Raw genomic sequence first — 14,144 nt, 5'->3', positions numbered from 1 at the left:
GCAGGGTGACATCAGTCGCACCACCCAGACCAAGCATGGGCTGAACGCAAGGCAAAAATATTTTGTGAAGGGCATTGAGGTGTCAGCCCTCAAAGAGCTGCTTTGTTTGCAGGCTTAGTCCAGGTCACTCCCTCCCTTTGTCTTTGTGTTATGAACATAACCTCGTTGTGTGTTTTGGGAGGGCGGCAGAGAAGATAGGATGAGGAATAGACGCTGCCCCACTGGGCTCTGCCTTGATTTCCATCCCCATGTATTCTTCTCATGACAGGTCTGCTGTGACACTGAACTTGGGCCTGAAGAGCTGGCAGCAGGGACAGACTATTTCTGGAACTATTTCTGCACATACTTTGTAGGTCAGAGCCATGGACATGCCATGGAAGAGAGCCATGGAAGAGCCATGGACATGCCTGCTGAGTGAGAGCCTGAGAACAGGCTGTGAGTTATGTTAGGACTGGGCTTAAAGAAGGAGAGGAAGCTTGTCCAGTTTTCCTTCTGGGTAAAGTGGTTTGTGTCAGGTTGAATGAGGCCTTTATAAAGTGGACTGGGGCACAAGAGAGGTCCTCTGTTCCGTTGGGGGGGGGGGTCAAAATCTGTAGGTGTATGTCTGTGCGCGTACGTCTGAGGGCGTTTGTTTTTAGTGTGGTCGTACGGGTACATCTCTGTCCTGCGTGCGTAGGTCCGCGGGCTTATAGAGAGTTAGCGGCAGGAAGTAGGCCACTGTTACATCAGGAAGGTCAGACAGGCGGTCTGTCTAGAAAATGTGTCAGTGTGTCACTCCAAAGCGCCTCTCATTTCAAATTAATCCTGTGTGTCAGGAAAGTAAGGAGCCCAGGGAGCGACTGTAACCAAGCTATTTGTGAGGACTGGAAACAGGGTGTCCCCACACCTGCTAAAAGAGATGAGGACTTCAAGAGTCTCTGTTAAACATGCCTGTGGTTACAAACAACTAGGTTAGGCTATCATTTGTGTCTTGCCTTAATTTAGATTGTGTCTGTCTAATCATTATACCTCGCAGCTCTGCTTTGTGGCTGTGTTCAATTAGTAGGCAGTGATTCAAATGACCATAGAAGAATGTTGGTTGTCAGCAGCCGCTCAAGGAAAGATTATAGTTTGTTTATTACGCTAGCTAGCATATGGTTATTATTATTCTTTGCAGTGTTATATCTAACCTATGAACCCGTTTGTATTCAGTATCAAGTGATAACTACAGGGAGGTTTTGGTCTTTATCTGTCTGGCATATGCACAGCTGATTTTCAAACAGACCCATCTTGAACTGTGTGTAACCCACATAGACAAAAGTAAAGAAAGGAGAAATCTGACAATATTTGTACGATATGTTGAGAAATTCAACAACCTTTTTATTGTTTTCAATCTTGAAATGCATCCATCTTCCATGATGAATATTAGTGTCTTTACATACACAGCCATGTCAAAAAGGGGTGGTGGCGACCTAGACACCACCTACTGCTAAACACCACACTAGTCTCGTCTGCATCTTTTTTGTCCTTTTTGAATCTTTTTCATAAAACCATCAGCAAAAACACAAGCATCAGTGATTTAAACACATTGGAAAAAGGGAGGATGGGGGTATGGCGCAAATACATCATCACGGTCAATAGGAGAAAGACACACGAAGATAGTAACAGAACACTTCAGAAAATAAAACAATGACATTAACATTACAGTGTTGTCAGAGAGTGAAAGCTTTACATTTATACACAAGTGGCAAAAAGCTAAACATGGTACATATACTTTATAAACTGTGTGGTACAGTGCAGGCTTCTCATTGTCACCCAAAACGAGGAAAATAAAGGCCGGGGGTGGATGCCCCATGTATTACACTACAGAGGCACATTAGAAAAAGGGGAAATCCCTATTTTATTAACAAAGTAGAGATTGTCCTTGGTTTTTACAAAACTTAATTGCAATAGCTCTTATTCTAAACCAGGTTTTTATAACTTCATGGGCTATTTGTGTAATATAGTAAATTAACTTCTGTTTCTGAGATCCAATTACCTAGTTTCTGGGTTTAACTCCGTGTGTCTAGCGCACATGGATCGACATCAGGTCAGAAGCCTGAGGTTCTGAGCTCAGTGCATTGTGTTGATTTGCAGAGGAGACTAGGTGGCCTCACTCAGAGTTCAAATATCATACAGATATCATTTAGATTATATTACTATATTTAAAATAACTCTCTCCCCTATATGTCCCCACTTTACGGTTTTAACTTGAGCTTTTAAACCTTAAAGTTTATACACATTCATATTTTAGTCTATGTTCCTATTGGCTTTTCTGCAGATGTGGGCATAGAAATAAATACATTGGGCTAAGAGATGGGAAAGAACAGTGGAAGTCTAGACTGTTGATGATGCTCAACTTTAGGCCAGCAGCCTAGTTCTGTCTCAGATTGACTTTGATTGAATGCTGTCTAAAATCTTAAAGATCTACTGCAATAACAGGTAAGCTGCATTTCAAAGCTATCGGCCATGTTTCTGCAAACAGAGTTAAAGTGATGACATTAAAGGCGTTTTAACTTAAGTGGAGTTTGCAACAGTAGACACAATGTGACTGTACAGTAATTCTGACAAAAACAGGATAACGTCCAAGTCCTTTCTTGCCTCAACAGTTTGTCGCATTGTTGTGACATTTTTGTTTGTTTTCTTCAAAAATATATATTTATAAATTATTGGTATATTTACAGTAATATACAAACCGAGTGCTTGAACAAGAAAGATAATGGATGGGCTGTGTGAGATCATGGAGATGGGAAGGGAAATATGGATTGGTAGGGTTAGGGAAGAGGGATGGAATTTCTCATTTTGTTGCATCTTTGGTCAAGGGAATGTTCCCAGAATGTTGCTGCTATGTTTGTCTAAAGCCAGATGTGCACCATACGAGGGGCTATGAAAGCTGACAGTATAGTTCAAATAATGGTCAACTTATATTCTCATTTGAAATGACCAACTGTGGTTTGACGAAAAATGATATGAAAGAGTTTCATCCCTCTTCTCATTTATAAACAAAAGTCCTTCTGTAATTATGGAAAAGATGCAAGAACTGAAAAGTGTATATACAATATATACACATAGAATACTTTTCCCCCAGAAGTCCAGCCCTGTTTGGGCTTCAGTACAGCTTTTTAGTCCCAGGACATGAAGGTGAGGGAGGTGTAGATGGGGGTAAAGGGACGATAGTGGATTGAGATTGAGGAGGGGAAAGGGAAAGAGCGTATTTTGATCTAAGGCAGCATCAGAGACACCTCACACTGTAAGGAACCTCAACAAATTTGTGTTGCCCTCAAGTGTTCTATAGGCACTTAGTCTCGGCTGTTGTTATGGCGTCCGCTTGACGACTCCTTTTCCCCACTCTCCTTCCTTGACTCAGCTGAGGACGGCTGCTTATAGAACCCTGTGGGGGGCTGGCTCTCACTCTCTCTCTCTTTGCCGATCTGCTGCTGCGTGAGGGCCAGGTAAGGGTGCTGGGGCAGGGGTAGGATAGAGGAAGGAGGAGGGGTGGTGGGAGAGTCCTGCTGGGAGCTCATGGCTTTGTGTTTGAGACGCAGTTTGTGAGGCAGGGCAGTGCCCTTAACCTCTGCCTGGGTGTCCCCGCTTTGGCATTGGGAGGAGCCCTGCAGGGAGGGCAGAGGGGACCCTGGCTGGTGTGAGACAGACAGGTGCTGGAGGTAACTCCCGGCGTCTGAGGAGGAAGAAGACGGGGATTCGTCGTCCGTGGAGGCATCCTTGTCAGAGCTGCGGGGGTCATTGTCACTAGAGGAGGTGTCTTTGCCTGAGGTTGAGTGTTCTTGGTAGTACCCCTCACTCCTGGCCCCGCCCTCATAGGTGAGTATGGGGGGTTCCTCGTCCTGGGTGCTAAGATAGCAGTGACTAGCCTGGTTGTGGTACAGGTGGGATGTGACGGCCTCCTGTTTTTGGAGGATGTCTGGAGCGAGGCCCGTCTGGGTCTTTTGCTCCTTTTGCAGAGCTCTGTACACCTGCCCCTCTCCTGCCTCGCTGTGGCAGTCTGAGTAGTGGTACGGAGGGGAGTCTAGTGTCTTCCTCTCCATCTGCTTGGTCACCTCTGCCAGTCTCTCTGAGCTCTCGATGTGACTCTCTCGAGCCTGGGCCAGATGGCTGGCCTGAGAACTCTGCTGTTGGGCTGTCTGTTGATCTATGTCCTGCTGCCTTTGGCTCTCCCCAGGGTAGGAGGCACTACTGGAGCGGTAGAGGATGACACTCCTCTGTTGGGTGGGTGGAGGGACCTGACTGGTCTGGCTTGTTATGCTCTTCTGGTGGTGGTAGGAGTGGTGCTGTTGGCTGTGGTAGACCGACTCCATCACCTCCTGGTGATGTGTGGAGGACAGGCTATGGTGGACTTTCAACATGCTGCTTTCACTGTCCATATCCAGGCTGCTTTCCTCCTGCTTGATCCCGTAGACCGCAGGCTCTGGGCTGTCCCGGGAGGACCCGTCTGACATGTCTGAAAGGGACCCATGGGTGGAGTACGTCACCAGTTGACTATGTCCGCCCCCGCTGCCTGACTGCTCAGTCTCCGAGGAGTCAGAGTTCATCATCACCTGGGAGCTGCTGGAGTAGCCGCTGGAGTAGTAATTGGATGTGGAGGATCTTCCGTTGCCTCCATTGTTGCCTCCACTAGTGAGCTGCTGGCTCTTCTCCATGTAGGAGGCAGTGCTGATAAGGCCAAAGCGCAGCTTCAGCTGCAGCAGCTCTGTCTTCAGGCGGCAGTTCTCGTCATTCAGCACCATGACGCGGTTTTCCAACACCATGTCGTTCAGTCGTCGCTTCTCCCTGGAGCGTTTGGCCGCCTCGTTGTTCTTACGGCGCTTCTCCCAGTAGGATGCATCCTTCTTTTCATCAGAGATGAACTCACGCTTGCGTCTGCAACTCATGCTGGGCTTGACGAGACGCCCCTGGCGAGAGGGGGTTCCTTGAGGCGATGGGAGAGACTCTTCGTAGTTAGAGTATGTCTCTAGGCTGTCCAGGTTATTTTCTGAGCTTGCTGATTGGGATTGTGAATTCAGGCATTCCATTGTTGCTCAGTGGAGGACAGTTTGGAATATTGCTACAACCACTGGAAAGGAAACTGAAGGAATGGGGTGATAAGGAACAGTGGGATTCAGCTATATCTCACTGAATGAATGAGCTTATAGTTCAAGTGTCTAAACTGGCCAAGAAGATCAAGAAGCGGTGGAACTCTGCGTTAATTCCCCTCATTTATCCAATGTATGTTCAGCCTTTCTCTAGGCAAGTCTCTTCAGCTTTCTCACAGTAAAGTGGGTCAAAGCTGCCTTGTAGAGAAGAAAAAAAAAGAGTTCCTAGAGTGGAGAATGTGACAAGCTTCACTGAGCAATTCTCTAACCTTCTTTTCTCTGTTTTGTTTTTCAATATTTTTGCGAGAGCGCTGTGCTGAGCAGACAGAGAAGTGCTCTACTGCTCCAGGCGTGTTGCAGGATGTAGGTCACTCAGTCTATCTCGGCTTGTCAGTCTCTTGGGAGGGGCGCTACCTCTCTCCTTCTCCAGTAGGTTGCAAGATGAAAGGCTGAGGAGACAAAGAAAGAAAAGGCAAAACTCTTAATCCTCGTGGACTGCTGTCGACCACTATGCATTCAGATTGAAGGAATAATATCTTCTTTATCTCATTGTTAATTAAGTCCATTTTAGTTTTTGGCATGGCTGGTGATCAAAGACTTTTGAGGAATAATTAATAATACGCTCCTTCTCACACCCTTCTGCTTTCATCTATGTTCTGTATGTCTGACTTTGAATGAATTGTTACACCTGGCAACCACTAGACCCTAGTAACCACTGTCTGACCTCATGGCCCTTCTATTGAGCTTCTCTGTCGATGGTCCATGACCCCTTAAGGTGTCAGCATGCTTCAGTTCGGCTGGCGCCTTGCCGAACCGAACGAGTGTACTTGCATACTCCCTTAACTTAAAATACCTTCGCTTGGAAAACTAGAAAAAAAAGCGACAATAGTACTTTGTCCATTTTGAGACGCCGTAGTCAGTATACACTTCCTCAAAATAGTCAGAATGACTAAATCAAGAAATCTGTCATTAATCTTTACGTTTTTGCAGAGGAGATGTTAGTCGCACAATTTTACATATAACTGAGGTGTTTGGTGCAGTATTTCTCAATGGGACAATGTGCATGAAAACGAGTCCGTACCCTTACACAATGTATGCACAAACTCTTCCGAACTGTTTTGGCTGGGAAGCATGTGGACGCATTTAGACTTGAATGGTGTAATAAACATGAGGCAAATACAGTAGTTTCTGAGTTACTATCTTTTTCTGAGTAAGACATTACACATTTGCTATTTGTGACATTGTTCCTCCGCCTTTGTAATCACAACTGTGTGTCTGGCTACCAAGTCGAGAGCACATGATTACCATGTAAACTCAGAAACAGTAACACTACCAGAAATTACATCATTCGAACACATGAAATGATTGGAAATTGAATTTGTAAGCTTTAAACAGCCATTTTTTACTTATTTCATGGCTGCTCTTAAATAGCCTTTCAGGCAAATTTATTTTAAGAGCCAGAACAGTGAATCCCCCAGGTGCAGTGGGTGTAGGGTTCCCCTCATTCCATTTTAGAATTCTAGGTCAGGAACAAAGATTCCAAAACAACCATATTAAGAAACAGCCCACTATGTTTACATAGAAATTATCATGAATTGGAGAATTTACTGTAAGTGTAATAACCGTAAAGATTCAAATTCTATTTGGACAACCAGTTCCTGGCGGTGAATGAAGACAAAGGTTCCCCGCTAAGGAAAAGAGGTGGAGAGGGCACTGTATTTTAAGTTAAGGGCAGATAAGGATATGGGGGGTTAATTAATGAATATAGGTCAAGTCTCAGGAAGGAGGGGGGTGGAGAATGTGCCAAGCTCTCTTGAATTATGACATAAGGGTGGTCAGCCTCATAACTATGAAGTGTCTGGGAACCTGCTCAACAGGGACTCTCCTGGTAATGAGTTAAACAGAGATAGATGTGCCACTAGCCGAACCTCTTAAGTATGATTTTCATGAATTAGCCAAATGGCTTTTCCAGTGTCTCTTTTCATGTTTCCAATTTGTCTCTGTTGGTTGTGTGCCAGTTATTGTATCTGTGTTGCTGACTAACTGGTTCAATATCAATTACATTCCATACAGGTGACTTGAGACAAGCAAAGGAATTCAACAGGCATCGAGGATGGATTCTTCCTGGAACATTTGAGAACTCATTCAGACTGTTCCCTTGTTCCATGGTTCCATGAAACTGGTTTTGTATGCTATAAATCAAATTACATAAATCAAATTAGTTGCTGGCCAACAGGAGTTGTTTCATCCCTGCCTCCCTGCCTCATTTACTCTCATTTTCTTACTGAACAACATGAGTTGAGACACACTGATTCTCTTTGCCTCTGTAATCTCATAATCTGTCTTTTCCATGGGTTATATTCTCCTTGGAGTCTGTGGCAAAATGATGTATCTACCAATTGCTCTACACTTCTCAAATGTGGGTTCAACACCAATTTCTCTTTCCAGGCACAATTCAGCAACAAAACGAGCCAAATCTAGATGGGATATTACACCCCTAGTTTTTCAATTCAAAATGTTTTGCTTCCAACAAAATGATGACAACCCTTCTAGGTATGGGTCATTTGGGTCCCAGTAGAGACTAAATAGGGATAAAGGCTACGATCATGCCTGGAAAAACAGTTGAGACAGGGCCTGATCTTGCACTGCTAAATGCAGTACTTTAAGGACCTCATTCCCACAAGCCATTTGTGTGTGGCTTACGGGCAGGAGGGAAAGAGTGGAAAGACCACAGAAACCAGGGACCACTCAGTAAACCCTGGCTCTGACTAGTGCCTACACGGCATGCTGGAATATAGGTCAGTGGAACCACGGGTGAGGCAGGGAGAGAGAAACAGAGAATTAGAGAGTACTCTATTTATAGAGGTGAAAGATGCATGGAGAGAGGGACAAAGAGATTGCGAGAAGGTAGACAAAAGAAAGGGGAAAATGAGCTCAGATGATAGCACCTCGCAGGATGTAAACAAATGGGGTACTGTACCAGCGTTAACAACATATCACCCATGGCAACAAAAGTTTTTTTTTTTATTAAAAAAGGGGGGTAACAAATCATGTCAACATCAATCCCTCCTGATCGAACACACACACAGATTGACTTTAAAAAAAACTAAGCTGCTCATCTCCTCTGCGGGCGGCTGGAATTAGCTGGAGACATGAATGGAGCTGGAGTATTTGCTGATTAATGCATCACAAGCTCTTAGTCTCCCACTACTGCTACAGGAATAGAGCATCATAATAAGTGTGTATCCCACGCAAAGCACAGCGTGCCACCCTTACCTGATAATCAGAACATCTAAGCATCAAACCTACCCACTTCAATAGTGTATCTTATAACTAACCAACTGCAGGGTACAGAGATAGTGATTACCAATGAAAGGTTCATGTGTTTTTATGACAAATGTAGTGTGACCTGCCAGAACAAATGTCAAATAGTAAGAAATTCTACTGCTTCCCTTTTCACCCATCTAATATGCATACGAGGCTCTGTGTTTCAATGGAACACTCCTACGCTTGTGGTAGACCATAATGAATTCCATGTCCAATTTCATGATAAAAGGTGAACAAAAAGCTGCATCTCAGAGTATGAATCTGTTACTGATAGCTCTGTTTAACATTAGCACACATCCTTGTTATACTTAATAAATATAAAGTCATTCTACCACAGGAAAGGGCTTGGTTACATTTGTGAAGTGATCAAAGAGAATCTAAATGTATGCCATTTACAATTATTGGGTCCAAACAACCACACAAAGCTATATTTGGTGGGGCTTGAGTTCAAAAGCTTGTTTTTGTTGAGCTCTTAAAGTAATGGGAGCAGGTGTAAAATAAGGAGGAGGCCCCCAGACCGGGGTGCCAATTTTCACTGAGACTGAGGAACTGAACTGCCCCCACTGGGGAAGAATGCAAATAGATGGCTTTTTCTAAAATTCCAAGTAGGGTTGGGCCGATACATGAGTAAATAGAATAGGGACATTTGACATTGACAGTATATTGTGATGTGCTGTATCAATATGTTGAAAATTAAGTCTAAATGAATTAACTAAGCCTTGTTTTTTCCCAGTCAACACTAAGATTATTTAATGAGAAGGCGACTATACCATTGTAAATAAGTACAAAAATTGCACAGTCTAGAATGATTTAGTCATTAACGGTGCAGAACGATAATATCGGATATCGCAATATTTGGAGTAGCACATAGAAGGGGTCTCCCCAAATATCGTCCAACCCTGATTCCAAGACTGGGTTTATCTTCCCAAGAAAAAGTACACATTCTTGGACATGCAGGCGGAGTTCCAAGCCAACTCCTTGTTCCATAAACACAGTCATATCAGCCTCCGTTAAACAGGGGGAAAAGGAGTGACCCAGTGCAGTCCATGTGTTTCCCAGTCACATGTGCTCCCTTGGCCTACTTCTCTGGCTCTCCCTCCCAGCCACAGCAGCACAATAACAAAGCACCTACTCTATCCTTCATTATCTTTCATTGTGCAAGGAAACCCTGAGAATGTCAGGCGGGTCAGGATAAACCCCACTCCACATTGTTTACCATCAACTACAATAGGAGTGAAACAAGACATAGTGCACGCTGCTCTGGTGAAACAAAGGTAATCTCATCCTCATGAGAATTAGCCATGTTATTACCATGTTTTTAGCAATAGCCTACTAATACAATAAGGAATATAGTAGCTGATCATTGTATTGCAATTACAAGCAATTTATGGAAAGGTTCATGAATCCTACAGAAAAGGGGTGTAGCACAGAAAGGTGAGGATTGAAGAAAATGTATAAAGGCTAAATGAATATGTTCCTAATTGTGTATCACTGCGATATGAAGGAAACCTAAATGTATAAAGGCTAAATGAATATGTTCCCAATTGTGTATCACTAGGATATGAAGGAAACCTAAATGTATAAAGGCTAAATGAACATGTTCCTAATTGTGTATCACTAGGATATGAAGGAAACCTAAATGTATAAAGGCTAAATGAACATGTTCCTAATTGTGTATCACTGCGATATGAAGGAAACCTACATGTATAAAGGCTAAATGAATATGTTCCTAATTGTGTATCACTACGATATGAAGGAAACCTAAATGTATAAAGGCTAAATTAATATGTTCCTAATTGTGTATCACTACGATATGAAGGAAACCTACATGTATAAAGGCTAAATTAATATGTTCCTAATTGTGTATCACTATGATATGAAGGAAACCTAAATGTTTATTAGGGCGTTTATCTGCTGCCCATCAATGTTTCTGTTCTGCATGAAATGGTTGGGTGTCTTTGTTAAGCCAGCTAGGATTCATTTTGGTAGGTTTTTATTCTGGTATTATAGGGGGCTCTGCAGCACATCCCCTCCCTGTTATGACTAATGTGACCTACATTTGGAGCTGGCATAGTGGTCCACCTTATGCGCCAACCAATTAGCCCTCCTCAGCAAAGCACAATAGAGGCTATAGGCTTCCGCTGATTGCGTCATCTCCCCTTCCTATATCTGTTTTAATTACTTAAATGATTTATTATGCAACCCACACCATTACTACAGCCTTTAGTGTTACAAAAATTGAACGCATAACCAAATGCTTTGCGTAATTTCCCATTGTGCATAGCACACCTGTACCATAGGCTATATTCTAAACTATATGGTAATGATGAACTTTTCGTAAGATACAATTCCGGTATGACTTTTCAAGAAAACATGAATAGTGTGAATAGCCTACACCCTTACCACGGCACCAAAAGTAGGCAAGACACAAGTGCGCATGCCATCACTAAACAACAAATGCATGAGCTGCGGGTACCGGGGGCACTCATTCCACAATCATTCCCACATGCAGTGTGGGGGTACTTTCAACATACAGACTGAGCAGGATAGTATTTTATAAGACAAGTTACAACAAGTGTGTGTGCAGTATTAATTATTATATGCATGTAGCCTAATAACTGCATAGGTTAAACGTTGAGATGGACAAGCAGTGCGCAACAGTGTTGCTGATACGGAATTGGAGACTATAATGCACGTTACATAGTTGCTGTAGAGCGTTACATTGTCTAAAATTGTTTCCCAATATAACTCATAGCCTACACGGCAGGCACATATCTACGTCACATCACACGATTTTTAGCCCTCTTCAACATACCACTACTCTTTGTGGTGTCTCTGAACATACCATTACTCTCTGTGGTGTTTCTGAACATACTCTTTGTGGTGTGTCTGATAAATGTACCTTTTGCATATTATAACAGATCCCCGGGGAAATCATTCAAGGCAAAAGCAAGTTTCTTGCACATAGCTTGTTTCCCTGTTGCATTCGCTACCCTTTAACCTAAAGTTAACCTTATCACCAACCTTAGCCATAACCCCTAGCTAGATAATGTTAGCCACTTAGCTAATGTTAGCATTAGCCACCTAGTTAACAGCCACAACTAACTGCAATTCGTAACATATTGGAATCGTAATTTATCATACGAATTGTAATTTATCATACGAAATGGAAGATTGATCCACAAATGAATACATCCCATACGAAACACAACTTACTAATTGAAGTGTCCTGGATTTAGTTTACCATTTTTACGTCTAACCCGGAGTCCAGGTGTAGACCGACAGGGAATTTTTTCCAGTTGCCTCCCATGGACTCTTAACAGTGTCATTTTAACTCACAAGCATTTCAATTACAATGTTTATATATATATATATATATATATATATATATTTTATATATATATATATATATATATATATATATATATATATATATATATAAACTGTCTTTATATAATTTACCAATTGTAAATTAATTTATGTTGCTGAAATAAATGTCCATAATTTTGTTACTAAAGAATAGAGGAATTTATCCAAAGAATAATACTTTTAACGTATTTCAAGTTATTGTATCTTTCAATATTTTCAAAACTCTACTGTGATGGGGGGAAACGAAGCTACTCCAAATAAGTGTGTTTTCTGTGGCCCCTGCCACCCAGCGTTCCTCGTTCTGAAGGAATTCCATGCTCCCCTTCTCCTTATCATCCCCCTATACATTCTGCCACTAAATAGGGGGGAAACGCCTCGCCTTGACAGAACATACATATGGTTCAACGTCCGTCACCGACATAAACACTTCCCGTTGGGCCAAAATGTTTGCAACAATGTATCAGTGAATTTGAAATTTAAGCAAAACAAAAATTATAAAAAGTTCAATCGAAGTGCCACTAAGTAACACTGAAATTGGTATTATTAAACAATTTGATTGAATTGTTTTCAATAATAATAAGTCACATTTAAAGGCAATCCATATAAAAATAAATGCTTACCTTGTATGTGTAAATAAAAGCCCACAGTGCGAAGTCTAATATAACATCCACGCTTCTGTTCAACAATTCCTATTTCCGACTACTATCGAATTCAAATGTGCGATCGTCCTTCAAGTACAGTGCGAGCTCTGTGATTAGTGCCTGTATGTGAGCATGAATTCTGTGTCGCTTATTTTGAATATGTTTTCTTATTACGTTAGGGACTTGCTACAATTTCCTCCTCGCTCTCTCAATGTCTCCAATTGTATGTTAGTAGGTCAGTAGTTGCATAACAGAAGTCTTTGGGTGCCTAGTCACGTTTTGTTTCTCCCTCTCGCGCTCCGTATCTGCCCCCTCCCCTTTCTTCTCCTTCGAATTCTGTTGCAGAGAGATGGGGAAGAGGAGAGAGGGGAGGGAATAAACCAGACGCTGAGAAGTAGGGTGAGATACCCCTAATTAGGTTAATAGAGGGAGAGAGAGTGAGAGCGAGACTTGGACAAATGGAATGGTGGGGAGACATTTTTAGAAACAAGCCTTCAGCAGAAGATATATAAAGAAACAATTGTATCCAACAGCTGTTGTTGGGGGGAGAAATGTGTGCCCCTTTATTGAATGGATAGGCCTAATTACTCCAGACGGCTCAGTTTCACCCTTTTAAATATAGCTTTATTTTTTCAGCTTTATTCTAATGAGCAAACCAAAATCTATTCACATTGTCCCTCATTAGCACATGAGTAGTTCTTTCTTCATATTCAGAAGATTGAATGCATAGCCTGCATAGCCTGCATAGCCTAGGCTTTAGCTTAACGTGGAGCAGGTGACATGGGTTTGAATCCAGTCGGACACATTTATCAGGAGCTACAATGGTCTGTTACAATTGTGACATGGCCACATACAATTGTGACATCCACATCGCTGCAACCTGGATTCAGGGATGGACATAATATAGTAAATGAAAATCCAGGACACTCAAATAGCTATGTTATGTTTGGTATGGTATGTATTCATTTGTGGATGTCCATCATCCATTTCGTATGATGTGTTCCGAATTACATTTTGTATGATATGTTACCAACAATTCATATGATATTTTAGGGGTTATGGTTAGGGTTAAGCACAGGAGGTTGGTGGCACCTTAATTGGGAGTACGGGCTGATAGTAATATCTAGAATGGAATTAATTGAATGGTATCGAACTCATCAAACACATGGTTTCCATGTGATGAGTTGTTCTCCCCTCAGCAGCCTTCTGTGAGGTGAAGGTTAGGAGTTAGGTTAAAGGGTTAATGTTAGGGTTTGGGGAAGGATGTAGCTCAAAAGTATTAAATAGTTGCAAATTAGCTAAAATGTTCAAGTTGTTTGTGATGAGATTCGAACATGCGTTACATGCCCACCTATCCACCCGACAAAAAAAAGAAAGATTAAAATGTATGCACTCAAGTCGCTCTGGATAAGAGCATCAGCTAAATGACTAAAATGTCAAAAATAAATAAAATGCACTCAATCCAAACGTAACATGTCATGCTAATTTGAGCATTCCAGATTTCCGTTTACTATTTTACATCTAGTCTGAGACCAGGTTGATCACTCATGCCAAACAAGAACAGGATGAAAATTAGTTTTAGTAATTTGTAGACACATTGCAGTAAGTTGTCTGATTTTGTTGTAACATTGGTTCTCATTTCCAGCAGCTGTGGCCTTGTGGTTCGATGCATCTGGTTACAGTTTTTGCATAACCGCTT

At 42.2% G+C, this 14,144-nt stretch overlaps 1 protein-coding gene across 1 annotated transcript; it reads right to left on the bottom strand.

Annotated features, from left to right (window-relative positions):
* Positions 1 to 1,329: 1,329 nt before the first annotated feature.
* Positions 1,330 to 12,732, bottom strand: LOC112214431 (filaggrin-like). Its single transcript, XM_024373157.2, has 2 exons — positions 12,425 to 12,732; positions 1,330 to 5,557 (listed from the first exon to the last, which is right to left on the bottom strand). The coding sequence occupies exon 2, from the start codon at positions 5,046 to 5,048 to the stop codon at positions 3,318 to 3,320; it is 1,731 nt and encodes a 576-aa protein (XP_024228925.2). The 5' UTR covers positions 5,049 to 5,557; positions 12,425 to 12,732; the 3' UTR covers positions 1,330 to 3,317.
* Between the last annotated feature and the right edge of the window lie 1,412 nt (positions 12,733 to 14,144).

The sequence above is a fragment of the Oncorhynchus tshawytscha genome, linkage group LG09 (genome assembly GCF_018296145.1).
Source record: "Oncorhynchus tshawytscha isolate Ot180627B linkage group LG09, Otsh_v2.0, whole genome shotgun sequence".
Taxonomy (NCBI): Eukaryota; Metazoa; Chordata; class Actinopteri; order Salmoniformes; family Salmonidae; genus Oncorhynchus; species Oncorhynchus tshawytscha.
This window is presented reverse-complemented; position numbering and strand designations above follow the sequence as displayed.